Source organism: Anopheles merus, chromosome 3R (genome assembly GCF_017562075.2).
Source record: "Anopheles merus strain MAF chromosome 3R, AmerM5.1, whole genome shotgun sequence".
Taxonomy (NCBI): Eukaryota; Metazoa; Arthropoda; class Insecta; order Diptera; family Culicidae; genus Anopheles; species Anopheles merus.
In genome coordinates this window covers 26,364,994-26,386,689 of record NC_054084.1, presented here as the reverse complement: position 1 = coordinate 26,386,689, position 21,696 = coordinate 26,364,994, and the positions used below count along the sequence as shown (strand labels likewise).

At 42.0% G+C, this 21,696-nt stretch overlaps 1 protein-coding gene across 2 annotated transcripts; it reads right to left on the bottom strand.

Moving 5' to 3' along the window:
• Positions 1-5,572: 5,572 nt before the first annotated feature.
• On the bottom strand, positions 5,573-19,324 carry LOC121597981 (ATP-dependent RNA helicase me31b). 2 transcript variants are annotated; one of them, XM_041924374.1, is made up of 7 exons: positions 19,161-19,324; positions 15,149-16,563; positions 14,788-15,030; positions 14,625-14,703; positions 14,155-14,533; positions 13,151-13,798; positions 5,573-12,923 (listed from the first exon to the last, which is right to left on the bottom strand). In XM_041924374.1, the coding sequence occupies exons 3-7, from the start codon at positions 14,832-14,834 to the stop codon at positions 12,754-12,756; spliced, it is 1,323 nt and encodes a 440-aa protein (XP_041780308.1). In that variant the 5' UTR covers positions 14,835-15,030; positions 15,149-16,563; positions 19,161-19,324; the 3' UTR covers positions 5,573-12,753. The 2 variants fall into 2 exon arrangements, with proteins under 2 accessions (XP_041780308.1, XP_041780307.1); XM_041924373.1 differs by having other exon boundaries at positions 14,788-15,027.
• Between the last annotated feature and the right edge of the window lie 2,372 nt (positions 19,325-21,696).

Below are 21,696 nucleotides of genomic sequence, written 5' to 3'. Positions count from 1 at the left end.
TGCAAAACAAAAGGGAATTAATTATTTTTCAAATTTGTTGTCCAACATTATGGAACAGGCAAAATGGGGGGTGAAGGGAAAAAAAGATGGAAAGAAGCCGCACATGAAAAAGAACCCATTATTATGTTAACTCAGCGGGTGCCGGTTACGGACGATAATGTGTAGCTTTTTTTTGGGAGGCTTTTGTGTTGTGTTGTTCTCCCTCCCTCCCCAACACGAAGCGACAACGCGTTGAGGAAATTCATTAATCGATTTTAGGGAATGATTTTCGCAGATGGTAAAGGACACGAAGTGGGATAAACTTTACAATTAACAAATATTTGTATCGAACAAAACGTCAAAATTGCAGTCTTATAGATCCTTGAAATGGGTCTACAACAAGGTCTCAGGAACCATGAATGGCCACTTAATAACAATATCTTCAGACCATCATATAAGCGTAAATATAACAATTACAGTGTGCACATGGTTTTTTTTTGCATCATTGCAAATCTTATTACACAAATTCTATCCTAGTCCCGCTACAGAAATTCTGATAAGGCCTAGCTTCTATATTTCTACGATGAATTCTACAACGACCGGCCGCTGGGAATGCTTCGTTGGCCAATAGCGGAGACACGGTACTGAATCGGAGTAGTAGGAACTGTGTATCAGTTCCTAAACCGGGGCAGATTTGCAATTCATTACTAGTCTAGGGACAAATTCCAGTCAAGTTCTTGAGCCAAACCCTTGGTATTTTCATGTAACCAAAATGAAAACAAACAATCCTCCTTCAACTTATACCACTTTTCAAACTTTAATGCATGGTCAAATATCATCCTTAACGCACAGGGTTTGTACAGGCAATGCATCTTTCACATACTCAAATTGCAGCAAATTACTGGAAAGTACCCGCTAAAAGTTAACCCATTCTAATAGCAGAATCTGTGAGTCTTACAGGGTTTCGCGAGGTTTTTGGGGCTGTTTCCCGAAAAAATTTGGTTGCTTCCTATATTTTTTTGGTGTATTCAAAGTATTTGTTAGGCGTCTCTCGGAATTTATCGGTTCAATTGTATTGACGTCCAATAAATCGTGGGAACGAACCAAAAGTTTGTGCGATAGAATGAAAGAATCGTCAGACAAGCCCCAAAAAATTACGGGAACCCACCAATAAATCGTGGAAAGCCCTGTATTAAAAGCAACCCATGTACTACGTATCTGCCGCCCCACGATATAGCGTACAGATATCATTATGAACTTCCATCCCCGTAATGCAATGGACAATGCAACCAAATTACACTCTCTCCGCTTGCACAGCCCCCCATTACAATATCAAGACATTAAGACCCTCCCTCCCTCTCCTCATCCTTTATATCAAGCTATAGCTTCCTGCTACGGCAAGGGGCAGGCGGTAAAATAATGAAAATTAACTCCATGAATCAATTTAGTGCCGAGACTGAAACACACACACACATACATATTCACCATCCCCCAGAACCATTCATCCATTTAGTGTCAGAGATTTGGAGCATCTGCATCGCTTCCTTCGACTGTGATCCTGCTGCTGCTGCTGCTACCACAGCCCCATAAGTCATCGACCAATATGCCAATTATATGATTTGTTGGCGTCTGTGCCTCCCCTCTCTCGTTCGTTCTGCAAGGTTCCGGCCAGACCGGTGGAACAAACTGCCGATTTTCATAAATAATGTTAAGTTTATCTCAATTAGCGTTGTCACGCTGATATCCCGCACGGCCAACGGTTCACGGCGACCATGAGAGCTCGGTAAAAACGTGCTGCTATGCTCTCGGTAAAGCGAGGATAAACTTAATTGACTGTTTGCCTCGCACGGTGACCAGTCGGGCAACGAATGAGTACAGTTTAAAAAAAAAATAGACCTCATTTATACATTAAGTGAAACAAAATGCACAGTAAAAAAGGATTAAAAAATCACAACTCCCTAGAAACTCAAAAAAAAAATCAAAAACAAAGCCTGTAACGACATGTGTCGTCATTGGGACTGCCACCAACAATCAGTGGCGAGATTCATTGCATGCACATGTTTACCAACTTTCTGTCCATGGTGTTTTGTTGTCTGCCATTACTGTAATCACTCAGTCTAATCAGAAACTACGGACAGGTTTTCGTTGTGCTTTTTTTACAGTTTGAACTCAAAGAGCGGAAAACAAGTTGCAGTACAGCGGCTGCGGCTCCGAAACAGCCTTGAAACTTTTGCCTCATGCAGTCAGTGTGAGTGGTGTGTCCGGTGGTGTTTGTCATACTTGGGAGTTGCAGTTGTAGTTTTGTAGGTGGTTTTGTTGGCTTATTTTTAATCTGTCCCTTTGCTTGTACTGCCCACCACATATAAGGATAATGACTAAAAGTGTTTTCTCGTTTCCATGATAAAAACAAAAACTTTCAATCATAAAAACCACGCCACCGTTTTCACTGCTGCTGGACAACACCAGTTTTGCAGCTCTTTTGTACAATTTGAATAAGGCCGTAATTAGCTATAACAGAGTTAGAAAAAAAGTAAACTATTTACGTAACTGGATGGATAAAAAAGAGCGAACATAAACCATGACTTACGAGACAGAGAGATGTAACAGTTACAACAGGGTGGTGGAGCAGCATACAATCACACAAAATCTCCCAACCCTACTCTACGCGCGCCCGTTTCTCGCCATGATAGGCAGGGGACAAAAACAAAGGCACAACACATCAACGCAAGAAAGCAAAAACAGTCAAATTGGGCGCTTTTCCCATTACCGGTAGGATGAAAATTGATTACCTTGATATTGAGAGTTGGGTTGGGCAAACTGTGCGCGAGTGGGCAAAGCAACGCGCACTGATGAAAGCTTTCCCCACTGTCGTTAGTCAGGGGCGGTGGTGGATACATACATCCGGGGAAAAGTTTCCTCCCGTCCTTTTTTATGAGCTTTATCCTAGCCGGAAGGATGTCAGCCGCCCGTGGGAAAGGGGAAGGTATAATTGCAGTAGACTGCGTGATGCGAGAGCGACTCCCATTGAGCGACGGTTTTTGCAACAGAGAAAATGTTTTTTTTTTTTAAAGCATCGTTGAAAGGTCAAACGCATTTCACAGTTCACCGATATTTCCGAGGATTAATTCCGGGCTGGGGTAAACATTTTTAAATCAATTTTTCGCGGTACGAGTGATGTGGAAAACAATCGAAATGTATGATTCCTTTGTGTCAGCAATCAAGTACGCTATTTATGAGGTATTTTATGGGGTTTCCTTTTAAGGAGGAACAATTGAAAAGGATTTTAAAAATAACCGTCTGCTTCAAGCACAAAGATGAATGAAAAGCAAAAAAAAGAAGCCCACAAATACATCACAGTCACACACTGCAACTTATCGTCGTGTTCTACACCCCACCCTCTCTCTCTCTCTCTCTCTCGCCCCCAAAGCGAAAGCTTTTTCACTGTACGGCCATCAAAAGGATTCATAATGCCAGGACCCGTCTCTGGCTCAACTGCTCTAAAAGCTAACCAATGGCGGCAACGAGCACAAAAAAGGCTCATCATCAGGCCGCCTTTTCGTCACAAACAAAACACACACAAACACACACAAAAAAGACATGCATGCATAAGTCACGAATATCAGGACTTCTTTCATGTGCACCTAAACACGATCACACACATACACACAAACACACAGCGAGTATATGCAAAACTGCAATCCAATCCTCTTTAAGGATACTCAAATTTACTTTGGCCCGGCTTTTACCTTTTTCCCCATTCGCTTTTGCACGATGTTTCGGGTAAGAACACGACCAGAGGGAGAAGAGCGTGCCGTCAAACTGATTTTTCTCTCTCTTTTCAGCTATTTATGAGCTCAAGAATCCGGACGAATTTGAATAATGAACCAACAGACCCTTCGAGAGCTAGCCATGCATTACCTCTTTCAGCACACCGGGTAACAGAGCACGCCGTCGAAGCATACGATGCAAAAAGCGGAAAAAACGAAACATAATGCTGTATATTGGTCCGATCGAGTGAAGTTTGTCTGATGGATGGGGGTTAGAAAACGCCGTAACTCGCCGTCGGAAGACAAACTTATTATGCTCCCTCCCACCCCATTCGCCTTATTATCAATAAACAGACCTCGGACCGGTCTACCGATGTGGTGCGAGAGATTGATGGCATTGTTCAATCTCAACCGTTGAATTATTCAGTAAAAGAAGAAAATAGTGCCGCAAGGTAATACGAACACAACTTGTCCATGGAAAAAGGTTAAAGGCAAGACAGGCAAACAATTTGGTTGCGGAAATCCTCTCCTTAAACTTTTCTGTGAAACTCTTTTCACACATGCTTTGGTTTTCACAATTGAGTAAAACGCCTATTCAGCATTCCTTCAAACATTCTGAAATTATTTAACATCTAACACCAAAAAGCCTCTAGGTTCGTTAGAATAAAGCTTTCGTATGATGCAAAGAAACAAACAGCTTTCCCATAATCTTCTTGCGTGTGAAGAAAGCCCTTGTAGTAAAATGTCCTGAAAGCATACCCGAAAGCTTGCGCACGGCTAGTAAATATTATGGCAGAATTTCCCACAGCTCATCATCAGCTTGAATTGAAAAAAAACCATTCAATTAAAACATAGATAATATAAATATAAAAATTTAAAACTATACATCATATTCAATAATTATAAATAGGAGTATTATTCAACGCTCGCGAGAGGTTTTTCAACAGCTGGCAAACTCATGTAGTTATATTAGTGTTGGGTAAATCTGATTCAGATTCATGAATCGGAATTAATCTTTGAAATAATTCAATGAATATAAATTTCGATTGGAAATCTCAAAGATTTTCGAAAGATTCATGTACCTCGGAAGATCCATGAATCTCGAAAAATTCACAAATTTCTAGGGATTTATGAATATCAAGAGAATCACATTTTTTCTAAGATTCATAGCGCTTGAGCTTCTTAATATTATTCTTCTTGGCGTGAACAACCTACGTGATCATTCCCAGCCTATACAGGCTTTCGAGACTTCTTGGCAAGGCAAGTACCACGCAGCCGGATAGTTTGTTTTGCTACGAGGAGACGATCCATGCGAGGCTTGAACCGACGATGTGCATATTCTTAAGCCGTGCGAGTTAACCACTGTACCATGGGAGTGTGCAAATTCAATATTTTGAAAATCATACTGCTCTCAAGATTCATTAATCCCTATAGATTCACGTGCCTTTGAAGATTCATAAATCTTTCGAGATTAATTAATCTTAGGACATTCATGAATCTTTAGAAATTCGATTGGAGATTCTTTCGCTCATCGCTGAAGATTCATATGAAAGAAGCTCAACGAAAGATCCATGCAATGCAATACTGGAAGTTATGGCAGCCGGTTCTGTTGAAAGACATCATCTCGCGTTGTATACTGATGACACAAAAAACGGTGATAAAATGTAAGCATTTGGTGGTAAAAAAAATCTTGATCGTTTTTTGTTGGGTGTTGTTCGATAGCAGTTTTATTTCCCTTCTTTTTTTACTTCTTTTTTCTCTTTTTTTGGGCAATTGTTGTTATTCTTTTGTATGTTTTTTTGTTTTGTTTTTTGCCCATTTTTTAATCTGATGTCGGGTTGTTTTTCTTCTGGTTGTGGTTGTTGTTGTTGTTCCATTTTTTCTCTCTCGTACTATCTCTCTTTGTGAGTTAAAATCGTGTCTAAACCTATTCCTACGTTAACGTTTACAAATTTCAGGTACCGTGTCGTTCTCACATTTATCGTCGTTCGCCCTGCACACCAAAGATTAGGGGAAGACATGTTTGATCGTTTTTACATGTTTTGTTTTGCTGTTGTTGCTTGATTCTTGTGTTTATTTTCCTGTTGCTTGATTTTCATGTACTGATTGATTTTCATTGTTGTGGTTGATTTTGTTCGCTGTAGTAAAACAACGTGTGTGTTAAAACTTTCTCCCTTCCACAAAAACACGACTTGTAGTTGCTTTTCTCTTCCCGCTCTTCTATTGTGCTTCTTTTCTCCTCCGTCACGTTTTACACGTCACACCATTGCTATTTGTTTTACCACTTTTCCCTGCTCTTGGTTCCTTTTTACTCACTCGTTAGATATTGATTGATTGTTGCACTACTTTGGATGGTGTGCGCGTCTCTGTTGTGGGTGATAAAACATTAAAAACGATTTTTCCTAACTTTGCGTAACACCGTTAAGATGTGTGCGCCATTTCAGATGCATTTGCGTACACAGGCGCACGCGCAAACGCATTAGTAGTCTTCCCTGCTCCATCGCCATAGGGCAAAGACAAAGGGTTCGTCTTGTTTTCCTCCTGATTTATAATACGACAATATTATTCTCGATTGGATGGTATTTTGTGTAAAAACTCGCCGATTCCATTTGCTACTTAACACCAATAGGAGTAGATTTAGAGTAAGAAAATCGCTCACTCCGAGGACACATACGCAAGCACACACACACACACACACGCTCAACACGACACGCTGATTTGATTGTGCCTAATCCCGCACTCACACACACACATCATACACCCGATTTGTACATTATTTTTTCTCCTCGCTGTTAACAAGCAGAAGTAGTTTGTGGTAGCAGTCCCATTTTGTGATGGAATTATGAGATGTATCATTTCGATGTTATTGTTCTGCTTCAGTTCATTAGTTCTCTCTCTCTTTCTGTGCTATAATTGGGAATGAATTAATGTTTGTTTTATATCCACTCTGCTCTGCTCTTATTCCCACTTCATATCTCTCTCCCTCTCTCCTGTTTCACAAATCAAAGCCACTTAAAAACTGCTATCTTCAATAGGCCATTGTTGATGTTGTTTCTATGCTGTCTCCCCTGTTGAGCATTCACGTTTCGCCAAATTTCATGATAAGCTATCGGAATACTGTTTGCTTTTTTGTCCTGAAGCTCAATCAAAGTTTGATCAGTGCTATTTGTAATCAATTCATTATCATCGCATTGCTGCTGTAAAATATTATATTAAGATTAACCGAAGTTTTGGAATACCGTCGTGGTGCACAATTTGTGTCGGAATATTAAATGAGAATTCATCGAAGTTTGAACGAATTGCGTGAACTGCACCCGCCAGGGGATTATAGCTTGACCTACCTTTAAGGAAAAAATAGCTTTGATTTGTGAGGAATCTTCGATTTGCTTGTTTTGTTGGCGTTGAATGTTACTAGCTTTCGTATATCTCGGGTAAAATAGTCACGGAGAGCTCACGCTTCTCGCCCGCGTTGCGTTTAAGTTCTTTTTTTAACACGTTCTTACGTCTGGTTTTCTTTTTTCATCCGCATGTGGTGTGGATCACCCTTAAAAGGACACTGGCTTTAACAAAATTATATTTGAAAGCAAAATTTCGCATCGTCATAAATCGAATTGGAACAATTTTGCAAATGTTAATTCTCGTAGGTTATTCAAAAAAAATTATTCTACACCCATTAACTACCTAGATCACACACAAGCCAAGGTGTAGTGATCGAAAACCGGACCGGATGTTCGGAAGCGATGGCTTGTTTGACGACTAACGTGTTTCGTGCTTTTCGAATAGATTTCATCAATACAATTTATATAATGCGCTTCCTTCAACAACCTAAAATTGGATTTGCTTTATTTTCAACTAGTAGTAGGCAATATGAATTAGCACACTTGGAGGTCTACACCAAATCAGAATTGTCCTTTCCCACCACACCACACGTCCGTAAAAAACACAGTTCAGATCTTTACTTCTTAAAGAGCGTTTTGATTCTGGACATGTCTTCATATCTTAATTGTCTTCGTGTAAAATGCAGGTACGTTGAAGTAATTGTTTTGCTGTTTTTTTTTCTTTTCTTTTTGTTGTCACATTCCTCGCTTTGCATCGTCTATATACGTATGTTTGTTTTCTTTTTTTGTCGATGAGTTAAATGAGTTAACCATACGCTATTACCGGAATAATACTCAAGAGAGACAACATTCTGCCAACACCGATATAGGGGGATCCTACGAAAAAACCACTTTAGGCCCCTAAACTTCTAAAAAGGCATCTAATGATGATCCTTTTATTTTAAAAAGGACTTGCTTCTACCCTTTTGATGGCCATCGAGTCCCAATGGCGTCCAAATGGGTAAGCAACCTAGATCGTTGGTTTTATTACGATTGGCCACACACACAAGGATGATGGTTACTCCCCGACATTTTGGTAGAAGATAATTTTCCCAACCGAAGATTCCCCTTATTGTGTGGATACTTTGGCCTATTGATGGTGTACAATTTTGTATTCGCTAAACTCATCTTTTGTGAGGAGCTCTCGATGTTGGATGGAAATAGAGCTGCTGGCCTGATGAAAGAGTATCACACACTTTTACAAAAGAAATTTATCTTCCCGACCAATGAGGTGTTTGAAAAAAAAACTGTATATGGCACAATCTAATGTGCGGAATACTCCGCGAATTCCATTTGTTTGTCTCTGCAGCCGACGTCATTCGATTTGCTCCAATTTTCTAACTTGTAAAAGTAAATTAACACACGCACACAGACGTTTACACATTCATCTTGTCTCTTCCCATTCATTCGAAATGCAACATTCACTCTTATCGATGGTCACAACTAACATTCCTGTATCACGCATTCACATCAACGTATCGTACACACCTAATATCCCAATTCGTGCAATACGCAGTCATTCTTGACCATCATCTCTTCCATTCACATTCATACGCACGCACAATTAGTCTAAATTAATTTCCCACTAGCCCCCGCTCAAGTCGAGCAGAAGAGAGGCCTCAAAGTATGGGGTATAGGAGTATCGCAATTTGAAAGAGCACATATCGAACACGGATCGCAGAATAAATGGTGTGGAAGATGATGCATTTGAATCACTAGAGCCCAGCCGAGCCGCCCACTACCGTCTTTTTCGTCTTTTTAAGTATGCACAGAACAAAAACCTATCCCGGATCGTCAAAGGCCGTTAAGAAAAGAGGATCGTCCTTTCACTGATCCCAAAAATAGATAAAACAAAGATGGGGCCGCGGCTAAGACTCTCCTCCTTCATTCGCACTCAATGCGCGTTTGTCGCTGTTGTTCCCTTCTGTTTTGACTGACTAAAACTCTACACGCCTCGAACTCTTTACACTCACAGGCCACAGATGTCAACTGGCAAGAATTGGATTTGATGCAAAGCCGAAACTCCTTTTTCACGCGAGCAGGCTTATCATGTTAGCTTTTGGCTTTCAGTTCAACAATTGTTATCGTCAGTCTCAATTATTGCATTGCATGCATACACCCGAACTAACTGCGGCCCAAACGCAAACTGATGGTGCAGCATATAGCAAAGAAACACATTTGCAGTCGTCTCATCTCAGAGGTTCATCACCTCTGTGAGCCATCAGAGCAAATACGGGATGCTAAAATACGTATCCTGCTCATTGCAACCATCCTCTTCCTGCTTGCATGGATCCGCAATAGTCTCATTACAATCCAGTTAACATGTGGCACAAGGGTCAGGCGAGAGCACCACTTGAAGGGGTGCCATTTCTCCTCGCAACCCTGCTGCGCTGCTCGAAAATTTTCCAAAAAAAGGTGCTTCAATTCACTGCGCGAAATTTCCACCACTTCTTCTCTCTGACAATAGGAATAGTCGGGGATCACGCGTTCAATTCTTGTTTGTATCTCCAGTTTACCGCCGTTCCAAGTATAGAAATAATCCTTCTCGTAGGAGCTCTCTCCCAAACTGATTCCGATTGGGACTTTTTCTCTAATGTGTTCCTGGCTTGTCTGTGGTGTTACAGACACTTCTGATTTCTATATATCCATGAGCTGATTTGTGTGGATCGTTTTTACATCATGGTTTGTATCTTTTCCCTCTCCACTTGCTTCATTACACACACACACACATAGTGCGCTTGTCTGCACCCGTCAAATTCGGTCTCATTGTTGTCGATTTTGTTTACGTATCTCTTTCTGCTTCGTAAGTAGATTGTTGCAGACTTTTCTCACCACCGTCTCTCCCTCTTCTTTACAATCTTAATCGCTAATATTAATCTATTGTTCATATGTACATTGTGTTCTCAGCTCTCCTTTTCTCTCTCTCTTTCTCTCACTGTATCTCAGCTTATCAATATGCTCTTTTCTCTTGTTCCAAGTGCGTTATCGAAAAAACATGCTTTTCTCATAAGGTTGTTCCATCCGTTTGTCACGGTTTTGAGAGCTGTCTTCCCGCACCAACACGCTTCAAACTGAGTTTAGGTTTTTTGTTTTACAATCGCATACTATTAAACAAAACAAAAGTATTGAAACTACTCCTGGTGCTTCAACATTGTGCTCCGTCCGTGTGCTTTACTGTGTACTTGAAGGCAAACCGTACGTGTTGGCAGGGGCAGCAGCCCGCCTGCCGTGTATTTTTTCTCGTTGTGTACATCTCGCATTCCAATACCAATCATATTCCCAGTCATACGCTTATCACACACATTCATGAACCTTCAGTCCGCTTCGGGGTCGCTTCTGCTGCACTGCACTACGCAGTAGTACACCGATAGCAGAGATAAGCGTCCCTTCTCTAGCGGGTTTTGGTTGCCACATACACACAACACACAACTACAACACGGTGGTCACACGTTTCCCGCGATAGGGGAAGGTTTAACACAGCAACAGAGCAACACACCACACTATTGTTCAGAAACATATATGTGTAGTAGTATCGACCATGATTCTTCCGTCGAGAGGGAAATAACGATTACGAACCAAAAAGAATTCAAATGTAATGCGCTCAATAATACAAACAAACAAAAAATCTGCGTCCAAAACAATTTCCTCCATTTTGTAGTGTTAGCCGTTTGACTCACATTCCGATTCGAACATAATCTTATCAAACCAAGAGTTCCTGATTTCTTCCCAGCTATTGTAACCACGTTTGTTGTATACGGTTTCTCCTTTTGCCTGTCTGCCTACTATCTTCCCATCCTTCCACAGAAACGTTTCATTCGCTGCTTCGTTCATCACATTCTAAAAATCCATACTTTCCCCCCTGCTGTTTTGTTTTCCAAATTTGCCTCTGCGCGGTCAACAGGGAGCTAACACGCGCAGACTGATCTGTTTTCTTCTTACTGCGCTTTTCACGCCTTTTGTTTGCTGGCTTCCCACCTCCCTCTTTCTCTACGCTTGGCTGTAGTAGTAGGAATAGTTGCATAATGCATGATATAATGGTTTTGTTTTATGATTTTGGTACCGAATATGGGAGACACAAAGAACGATACGGGGACGGAGGAACGAAGAGAGGAATGAGGTACACTTGATGATGTGTGGTAAGAATAAATACGCGTTCGTCTGTTGGCCTATAAATCGGGATAGAAAGTATTCTCTAACGTTTTGAGCAACGACACCGAATGACGATTGCCTGTTTCACACAACAACAAAAAAAAAGGAAATCGCACACAATTTCTTACGCTCTCCAACATCGATAGAAAAAGTCGATATACGTAAAAAGTAATTGCAATCGTTTGAATGTAATGACGATGAATCGCTATACACGGCAGAGAACGCTCAGGCGCTACACGTCAAGGAAGTAACGGTTCTAACGCCCCTTGTGTGCTTGGCCTTGTACGCAAACGATCCGCCGCCCTCAGTATGCGCGCGGTGAATTTTGTCAAAAGAGTTCTATACTCTTCCCCTACAAATGCCTCTGAGACTCTTCGTGCGTCGCCTAGAATCGAGCCTGATTATCACACATAGAGCTCGAATTGGACAGGACAGAACGCGGAAACTCTGGATTGCTCTTACACGATGTTCGCTTTGTCCACGCAACCCAATCAAAAAAAAATAGTACACAACAAGCAGCATGTACCCGTTATTATTTTACCCGTTCCTCGTGTTCTGCAGAAGTGTGCAACACTGTCCTAATGAAATTTCCTCGCATTCTCTAAAAAGGAATAAAAGTTCATTCCGACATTAGGAAAGGTGGGTAACATCATATCTCTTGTTTCCACGCGACTAACGCAATCTCAAAGGCATTGTTGTTGAGAAAAGCAATAGCGAGAACTTTCACGATTCGATGGCAAGACTGCTTACTGAAAATTTCCACGGTGGTGATCGCTGCTTCTTCTGTACGATGGCGAGAAGCTTTGCTCTGGCCTTAAGAAAAGTGATGACGACGTCTGAATGATTCTTGATCTTTTTTCTCTCCTTCGATCTTTCAACACTCTGGACAGAGACACCACCGCTTCGCTATTGACTCTGTGTACATTGATGTGTTCTGTTAACATTGTTCTAATTTAGGTCACGTAAAATATCTTCTTTTCCTCACTGTTTAAAGTGCGCAAGCACCGTACGATACACACACGCGCACATAACTTGGCATTCTGGCATTCATGATGATAACGAAAAGACTTACATTATAATGCTTCGGCGCATCAAAAGTTCCTTCGACTTATTTGGCTTTCTCCCTCGCTCTCGTCATTGATCTCCACCACATTTCCTACTCTGTGCGACGTACGTTTTTACTGTGTTGTGTGTTTGTAGTTTGTACACTTCATTTCTCCTCTCCTTCCTCTTCTCGCTTCCCCTGCCTTTCGTTCTCCCGATATTCCAAAACCGTTCTGTACCACCACACCTGCTTTCTCTTCTTCGTTCTCTCTCTCTCTCTCTGTGCAAAAATTAAATGTTTTCTCCGTTCTTTGTACGCCCCTGTGCGCACCATTATTCACACCAACATTCTATATATCACACACGCCACGACTCATTTCACCCTTCTCACCCCTCTACTAAAGCGTCTCCTCCTCCTTCTCCTCCGTTCTTCTTACTTATTTACTGACGTTTTGCTCCTCTTGCGTGCTGTTGGGATCATCCGGCCGCGGTACGTACAGTGCCGGATCGATCACCTTCGGGATGGGCTTAATTTCCGTGCCCAGCTCCTTCTCAATGCGGTGAAGATCGAAACGATCCTCGTAGGTGATTAGATTGATGGCGATACCTAGTTATCATGGGCAGAATATATAGTTTACAATTAAAATTTTGCTTTCAAATACTTTCACATTCAATTGTGACAATAGTGCGTTGTGCGCACTTGAGAAATAAAAAAGAAAATGCAATTGAAACACTTCCCAGAGCTTGATGGTCACTGCGAAATTTGGCGAATAATGAACCGCGAAATGTATCGTGTAAAAACATAAGAAATGAAAAAAAATTGACAGTACTCACCCAAATGTCCGAAGCGTCCGGATCTACCGATTCTGTGCAGGTAGGTCTCTGCCATCTTGGGGAAATCGAAATTAATTACAACGTTCACAGCCTGTACGTCGATACCACGAGTGAAGAGATCGGAGCAGACCAGGTTCCGGCACAGCCCCGACCGGAAGTCGTGGAACACCCGGTTCCGGTGGGCCTGCTGCATGCGGGCGTGGATGTAGTAGCAGCAGTAGCCCAGCTCGGTAATCTTTTTCGCGAGCAGTTCGACACGCTGCGTCGAATTGCAGAAGATGATCGACTGGTTGATCTGGAGCTTCGAGAAGAGCGTGTTAAGACAGTGCACCTTCTGGCGCTCCTGCACGAAGGCGTAGTACTGCGTGACGCCCTTCAGCGTCAGCTCCTCCATCAGGTTGATCTCGTACGGATCGCGCAGATGCTTCTCCATGAAGTTCTTCACGCTCAGTGGGAATGTCGCGGAGAACAGCAGGATCTGGCGCTCCTTTGGCAATCTCATTATGACATGATCCAGCATGCCTTTGAAGTCCTGCGACAGCAGCTTGTCCGCCTCGTCTAATACTAGCATCCGGCACTGGGACATGTTGGCCACCTCCTTGTCCATGAGATCGAGGATACGGCCTGGCGTGGCAATGATCACTTGCACTGTTGTTATTGGTCGGGGGTATCGTCGGAAGGGACAAAGAAGAGCAAGAGGTTCCAAATTAATCATATTATACTCAAAAAACGGAAACGTCCAATCGATTGCGCACAATTAGCATCTCAACGTTGATTAGCACAGAGCGTCAGAAAATTGGCTGTAAGTTAGCATCATACACATATACGAACACACACACACACACACAGTGGTGCGCCGATGTATGTCAATGGCTGAGGGAATTATTCATCACATGCTCATGCAAAAATCACGTGCCAAAAACCAAAAATTTACACATAATTATCACACAAAACCGAACAGCGGCAAGAGAGAAATGCATTCGTATGAGGCAAGAGTAGCTTACCTTTCTGATAAATTCTCATGATATCATCCTTCAGGTTGGTTCCACCGGTCGTCACCATGACGCGAATGTTCATGTGCTTCGCCAGCTCGATGCAGATCTGTGACGTCTGCAGGGCCAGCTCGCGCGTCGGCACTATGATCAGTGCCTGAATGTAGTCCTTGGTCGGGTCGACCTGCTCCAGTACAGGGATGCTGTACGCGCCCGTCTTGCCGGTGCCGTTCTTCGCCCGCGCCAAGATGTCCTTGCCGACCAGGGCGATCGGGATGGCCGCCTCCTGGATCGGGGACGGTTTCTCCCAACCCTTCTCGAAGATGCCCATCAGCAGCGGCCGCTTCAGGCAGAACTCCTCGAACTCGTTTCCTCGGGTATCAGTAACATCCTGTGCAAGGGAAGTGCGTTACATTAGTTAGACGGAAGTGTCGGTATGATTTGTGATGCTGCAGATTCAGTGCTCGGCTGGATTTACTTACACTAGTCTTAACTCTAGTATCTTTGGGCGGTATTTTAAGTTTGGCCTTCCATCCCATGTCACCAACTTTGTTGTTCTCGCTGAAAAGGGAATAAATGCAAGCCAAGATTAGCAATAAAGTTGGAAAAGAAGCAACGAGCAAACCCGTTTTGAACTACACTTACCCTTTCTGGCTGAGATGATTATTCGAATTCAACGTTTCAGTCATCATGACGCTGACACAAGTTGACTTTTAGCTCTTGATTCTTTTATAAACTCTTTTCACTCTCTCTCTCTCTCTCGCTCTACTTTTTGAACAATAGAAAATTTCCTATTTTTTGTGCGCCACACACAAACACAGGCGCACCAATTTGCTTTGCCTTCCGCACGAAATTACAAGTAGACTAATGTTTTGCCGGTATTTGCTGCTGATAGTTTCAGTTTAAAAACGATAAACCGAAAACAATTATGACTTGCCGTAGTAGTGGTAATAGTAATAGTAGTAGTAATAGTAGTACTAAGTATTAGCAATATTTTACACTGTACCCATTTGCGCCACACGGTTCACGGTGGGGTTCAACACAGGGGCTGTGGTGTGATTATTCTGCTTCTGATTTTGTTTTCCTTTTTCGCAAGATGAGTCTCCTCCTCTTACTCTTTGCTTTTTGACTACGCGACACACCAACGCCGCCGCCGCCGGGGTTTGGGTACCGGGGGTTTTTGTTTTACACTTAAAATTACAGCTTTCACCTTATACCCACACACTTACTGCCTAAAGCCACTACCGATCTAATATTCACAATTTTTTCGTTTAATGTTAATCACTTGATGCCCGTTTGTCGTTATTAGCTACGCAGCCGACAGCATCTGCTTGGTTGGTGTCTCCTCGTGTCTGCCTTCTCTCCTTGCTTCACAGCGTGTGCGCTGAAACGCCACACACACAAAAATCGCCACGTTCTGTTGAAATGTGTTTCTTTATCGTGTGATTGTGATTTTGTATGTTTGTATATACGTATATTATTGTTGTAGGAAGAATGTATTTTCTACGCTTTCAATCTGATCTTTCTCTTTTTCCCCGGGAGCACTTTTCTTCACCTTCTCTTGAAACCACCAATCCTTTTTATGTTCGCCGTTTTCGACCTGCTTTCTTCGCAACACATTTAGCACTTCTCCACACACACGGACGCACACTTGCTGCTTTATCAAACGTAAATAAATTAAAAAGTCTTTTATTCTCACACCGTACTTCGCTGCTCTTTAAGCCAGCTCCTTTCACGTGCAATATAGTGAGTGTGTGAAGGGGTGGTGCTTGTAACGTATTTTTCAATGTTTATGTTTTTGCACACGGTAACCTCTCACTAAGCACACACTTTTTTTTGATGATCTATTTCTCACGGGAGGGGGTGATCTATTTCTCTTCACGTCCGCGTGTACAATATGATTGCACAGGTAATAGTAATGTATGATTTTTTTTTTCTTCAAATTCTTCTGCCCTAGAAGAAACGTGTGTTCCGGAAACGCGATCAATCTTAACCCAACAAAACAAGCTCTGGAAGAAATCCTCTCTCGCTCTCTCGCGTAACACAAAACTCTATTAGCCAGCAATGAATCTGCTGGATTTGCTTTGGCGTTTTAGAGCCGTGGAGGAGGAAGGATGTACGGTTTTATCGTGCGGTATCGAAATCCAAATTTTGCTCTCGCAATGTAGACAATTTTACTGTGCGCGTTCGTACTCAAATCGCTCACACACACGCAAACTCACGCACACGTGCGCTCGCTTAAAGCGGTTGAAGTGGATCGTTTTTTTTTGCGTACTATTTCTCAGTTTGCGCTGTATCGTTCTCGCACACTAATGGATGCTGATGCTTCCTTATCCTTTAGAAAGGGTAGGGGAGGAACGTTGTTTTTATTCTGTGACACAATATTCCCTTCTTTTGTATTTACCGGTTCAGGATAATTCGCTACATGTGAAAGAGAGAAAAAATAAATAAAAAACATCTTTATTAGTTCATGAGTATACATATGTATTTTTTTGCTGCACACAAATACATAAAATATTTAATTGCATCCAAAGACCTATTCCTTATGGATTTTAACGATCATATCTCTCGGACCTTGAGTATAAGGACAGACAAATTGGGGATAATACGCAAGGGAAACGACCCTCACATCGTTTAGGTAGCCCAGTGGGTCTATTTTCAGCGGTTTTAAGCTTTCAAGCAAGGAACACTGCACATAAAAGTACTTCCAATGAAGGTCATTAAAATATGTCACTACCTGCCATAGTAGCAATACATTTTTTATATACACGTGTACGAATTTGTATAGTAACATGAAATTGGTTGCAGTTGGTCGATTCTAATCCACCAACAACAATTAATTACATTAATTTACTACATTAGTAAATGTTAATAGTTTAGAACAAGCGTATCTAACTGATGATGATACATTTGTCTACCAAGTTGGGCTTCCATAGCAACCATTGCCAAAAATCTATCCTCTTATTTCACACTATCCGTTCGTACACAAACCCTCCAGTGTAGCGCGATCAATCGCGGAAGGTTATCAAGTGTCACAATTATTTATCTTATCATTGTTTGCCAGCCAACAAAATGAAGGAAATGCTTTCTCTTTTTATAGTAGTGAAGTGCACTACTTAACCCACACATCAATGTGAATTATCTATTACAATCATGTTTCGCAAAAAAAAACACCACCATTTGCTACACCGGTGAATCCCATACGAAGGGAAACGTAGGCACTGAACCTCCGGATTTATGCGAAATGCTCGTGTGTGCGTAGCAAGTGAAAGAAATGCAACGTATTTGTGGGGGGAGGGCGTGGGGGGTGTATATTCTCTCTTCAACCCTATATATTCACTTCTCCGTCCCCCGAGGGGAAGATCGGAGCCAAATGGCAACAGTGGTTACGAATTTGGCAAAACGGACGACGCGCGTTAGATACTGCTGCCTCATGCCTGTGTTTGGATGTGTGTGTGTGCGCGTGCATGTATGTGATGTGTGTGCGTGTGTATTTGTGTCGGCCATTGCAATGATGATTCGTTTGTCTGTCTCTCTGTGTTTCGCGAGAAAGCTTTAAGATTCGCGCATTTTCTTCTTGTTCTCCCCCTGAACACCCCATCTAGGAGAGGGGGAGTTGGCTGCGTTTGACCGAAACCACAATTCGCAGTGTTTTTTTTTTTATTATTACCCTAATGTTTCACAATGTGTGTGTGCGTATGTGTGTGTGTGTGTGTGAGCGTGTATATGTGTGTGCAAGAGTGCGTGCAACGTTATACGCGAAACAAAAGTTAACGCCACGGAAAAAGAGCGAGAGAAGCAAACACAACCTCACATTCTTGAACAAAGCTCCTCTGTGTACGACGTTCGTCAACCCCCTCCACATCCACCTCCCGCTCCCAACACCCTTTAAAATACGCATCTTTTATTAATGAGTAAACGATTTTCACCAAAGAAAACTGTTTAATTTACACCACTCCACTCCTTCGTACACACGGCAAAACGAGGCAACCGTACCCGCACACCAAAAAGTGAGGTTATGTGCGTTCAACCTCTTCACCTCGACGAGGGTTTTCGGTCGTTTGTGTTGCCAAGCCAACATGGATGCTGACTGGAGAGGATTTCGGGAGTTTCGGGACAAAAAAAACCCGGTCCAAAGCCTACTTCGTCCCCTGTCCTACGTGTGAGTGTTAGATGGTCAGAAGTAGAAGAGAGCCTCCCCCGGAAAGTTGACGTGACCGTTCGAAGAAAAAAGGGAACGAAAAACGCACTATCAACACGTCACACACGAAGAAGCCCTACCGCTTCCTTCCCATTGCCTCGCCTACTCTTAAAAGCCCATCAAACGCACGCTTCTTTTTCTGCGCCATCTTCGCCGTTCCTTCGGCTTGGAATGGTAGGAACAGACCAAGTAAAGCGATATTCGAAAATTCGCACACAAAGAGATGTCGCGTTTTTTAATGAAGTTAAAAACGATGAAAATTAAGCGGCATAGGGTGGAAGTTAAAAAAAACCAGCCCCCATCGAACTTCGCGATCCATCTTCTCTCTATCGCCGTCGTCCACCATTGCAAATCAGCTCACGCCAGGTAGCGCGGAACTTTCTCTTGGGTAACACACATACACACACGCACACAATGTACCCCGCAAACGGACCGGACTTGTAAAATCGCAATTTCATTCAACCATTTTCGGCTGATTATCTTGCTCGCTCGCGAAGGCCACCAAACTGAAGTCCTTCACCCCTTCCCTCTCCCCAGAGAACACTCGCTGACCTTCGGGCCGGCAACGAAAGTCCCTACAAAAACGGGAGTTACGTCGCACCGCACCACTTTGTTCCAAAAAACCTAACCATCGCTTTACACGGACACCAGAAAGAGCACGGCGGCGGCGGCTGCCATTTACAAAAAAGTGTACCCGACCGTCCGTGTGTGTCTCGTGTCGTCCATTTTCTGCCATCGCACATAGGAAAAACGTGCTGCACCGTCATTTTACCGTGAGATAATGCCCTTTCCGTGTGTGCTTTTCCAGCACAATTACCTTTTTTTGTTGCGCACGATTTCGATTTGCTTCCTTTGCTGCTGCTCGGTTTAAATTTTTTCGCTTGGAAATATATTTTCTTTGACTTGGAACTTTTTTTCTCTTCTCTCTCGATTGCTTCTTTCTCGATTCGCCAACAATTCTAAACTGCGGGCAATCTAGCAGTTCGCTACTCGACGCCGCACAAGCTGCTCGATTAATTTGTGTTCCGGGCTGCTCGACAGGCTGCTCGGACGCAGTGTGGCCAGATTTGTTTGACGGTTTTGGTAGGAGCGTCTAGTTTTTATTAAAATTTCATCGGTATTTTTCGGTAGGAGCTTCAATTTGCATCGGTACTTTTTTGTTTTGAAGTGTTAAGTGGAAGAGGGGAGGGGGTAATCTGCACTTCTTTTCTGCATATATACTGGTTTATATAATGGCTTTGCTCCCTTACTAATGCAACTACCAAATAGAGCAGTGACAACGTTTTTGGTTCCGAACCGAGAAAGCGTCCCTACCCGCAAATTTCCGTTAAATGCCTTCTAATCGCCTTATAATCGCCGGCGAATTGAAGGCGATCAGCAGTGCATTTAGCAGTAATTAAATGCCTTTGAAATATGTCATTGAAAAATTTCGCTTTTAATTTGAAATTTGAAATTGCAACTGTCAAAAGAAAACCTTACAAGCGTCTTCGGCACTGCGCTGTTGTAGTGTTCCCAGATACGTGCGTGAGATTCGATAGCACGATTTACATGTTATGTTCTCTTGCGTTAAGCTCTGAGCTATTTCACTTTATTAAATATGGTCTGCATTATTCGGTTGTTAAAGACCAACCCGTTGAAAGGTATTAATATATCAAACTTATTTCGATAACTCTAGTAAAAGGAGAAATGAGATACATTTTTCTCCCATCCTGATTATGAAGGGTAAACATAGTCATTATTATGTTTTTTAAAAAGGTGTTTTTAAAATTTCGCTTCACATAAATTTGATTTGTTCTAATTATAGCAAGAAAATATTAATTTAAAAAGAAATAAACACAGAAAAAAGATAATAAAAATTAGGATTTGAACACACGCTTTCTCTGTACGGAACTAAAAGCGTTGTCACTACTCTAGTTGGCAGTTACATTAGTGAGGGTGCAAAACCAGTATATAAACAAGCTAAGATGGCGGCAAGTTATCTGTTCTCGTTGAATCAAAAAGTTGAAAGATTTCGAAGAGATCCCGTTTCAGCCGTGAAAGTTTCGGTTGAAATCTTTATTCGCCTTCTAAGGCGACTAAGGCCTTAAATGCCTTCTGAATGCCTTCAAAGCCGTTTAATGCTGGTAGGGGTGTGTTCAAATTTTGATTTTCATGGTCTTTTTTCTGTGTTTATTTATTTTTACATGAATATTTTCTTGCTATAATTAATACAAACCAAATTTACATGAAGCAAAATTGAAATAATACCTTTATAAAAAAACATAATATTTACACTACGTTCACCCTTCATTATCAGGATGGGAGAAATATGTATATATATCAACACCTTTCACCGGGTTGGTCTTTAACAATCGAATAATGCAGACCCTCTTTATTAAAGTGAAATAGCTCAGAGCGTAACGCAAGAGAACATAACACGAAAATCGTGCTATCAAAACTCACGCTCATATCTGAAAACACTACAACAGTGCAGTGCTGAGGACGCTTGTAAGGTTTTCTTCTGACAGTTGCAATTTCAAATTTCAAATTAAATGCGAAATTTTTCATTGGAATCCCAAATAACCGACTCGTATTTTATAACTGATTTGGGACTGTTAACGAATAATCGTTCCGATGTCGTACTTTGTGGCTGATTCAGAGATTTTGCGGATCTATGGAGTTTTTTAACAGACTTTGCGGTTGATTCCCAAATAGCCAGAATTGCTTAAGCAGCTCATTTTGGCACGCTAAAGATCGCTGCTCTAATTCGCCTTTTGTTATAGTTAAACAGCATCAAAGTTCCAGGTGTTTCTTTCAAACAGCGCTTAAGCAGCTTCATTATGCTACGATGCCGGGGATTATTTTTCCTTAAATCTGTAGTTTTAGGGTGGTCATCTGTGAATCGGTAGGCATATAAAAAAATCGGTAAATATCAAGGGGTTTTAATATGACAAGATGAAGTTACTCAGAGCAAAATGACATTTCTCTACTTGACATAACTGTTCCGGGTGCTCCGGTATAAACATTGAGGAGGGCTGGTACGGAGTAATGTATTTGTATGTAGGGATTGACAGGCCAAATAGCCAGCTCGTACTTTATAGCTGATTTGGGGCTGTTTAACGAAAAATCGTTCCGATGTCGTACTTTGTGGCTGATTAAGAGATATACGATACTTTGCGGAACTATGGAGCTTTTAAACAGGCACATGGTACTCTCAGGAACCTTTTAGCTGATTAGCCTGATGTGTATGGTTCACGATGGAACTTGAAAGCTTGTTAAGAAAGCGTACCGAACTTGCTGGAACTTTATAGCTTTTTAATGCTTGACATCGGTATGAGGTGGCCCTTGTCAAAGTGTCATAGACTGGTGCCGTC

Excerpts from the sequence above, each read along its gene's own strand:
- LOC121597981 (XM_041924374.1), bottom strand. The coding sequence starts at position 14,834 with ATGATGACTGAAACGTTGAATTCGAATAATCATCTCAGCCAGAAAGG. Across the intron at positions 14,704-14,787 it reads AATCATCTCAGCCAGAAAGG|CGAGAACAACAAAGTTGGTG; the intron begins GTAAGTGTAGTT and ends TTCCCTTTTCAG. Across the intron at positions 13,799-14,154 it reads CATGAGAATTTATCAGAAAG|TGCAAGTGATCATTGCCACG; the intron begins GTAAGCTACTCT and ends CAATAACAACAG.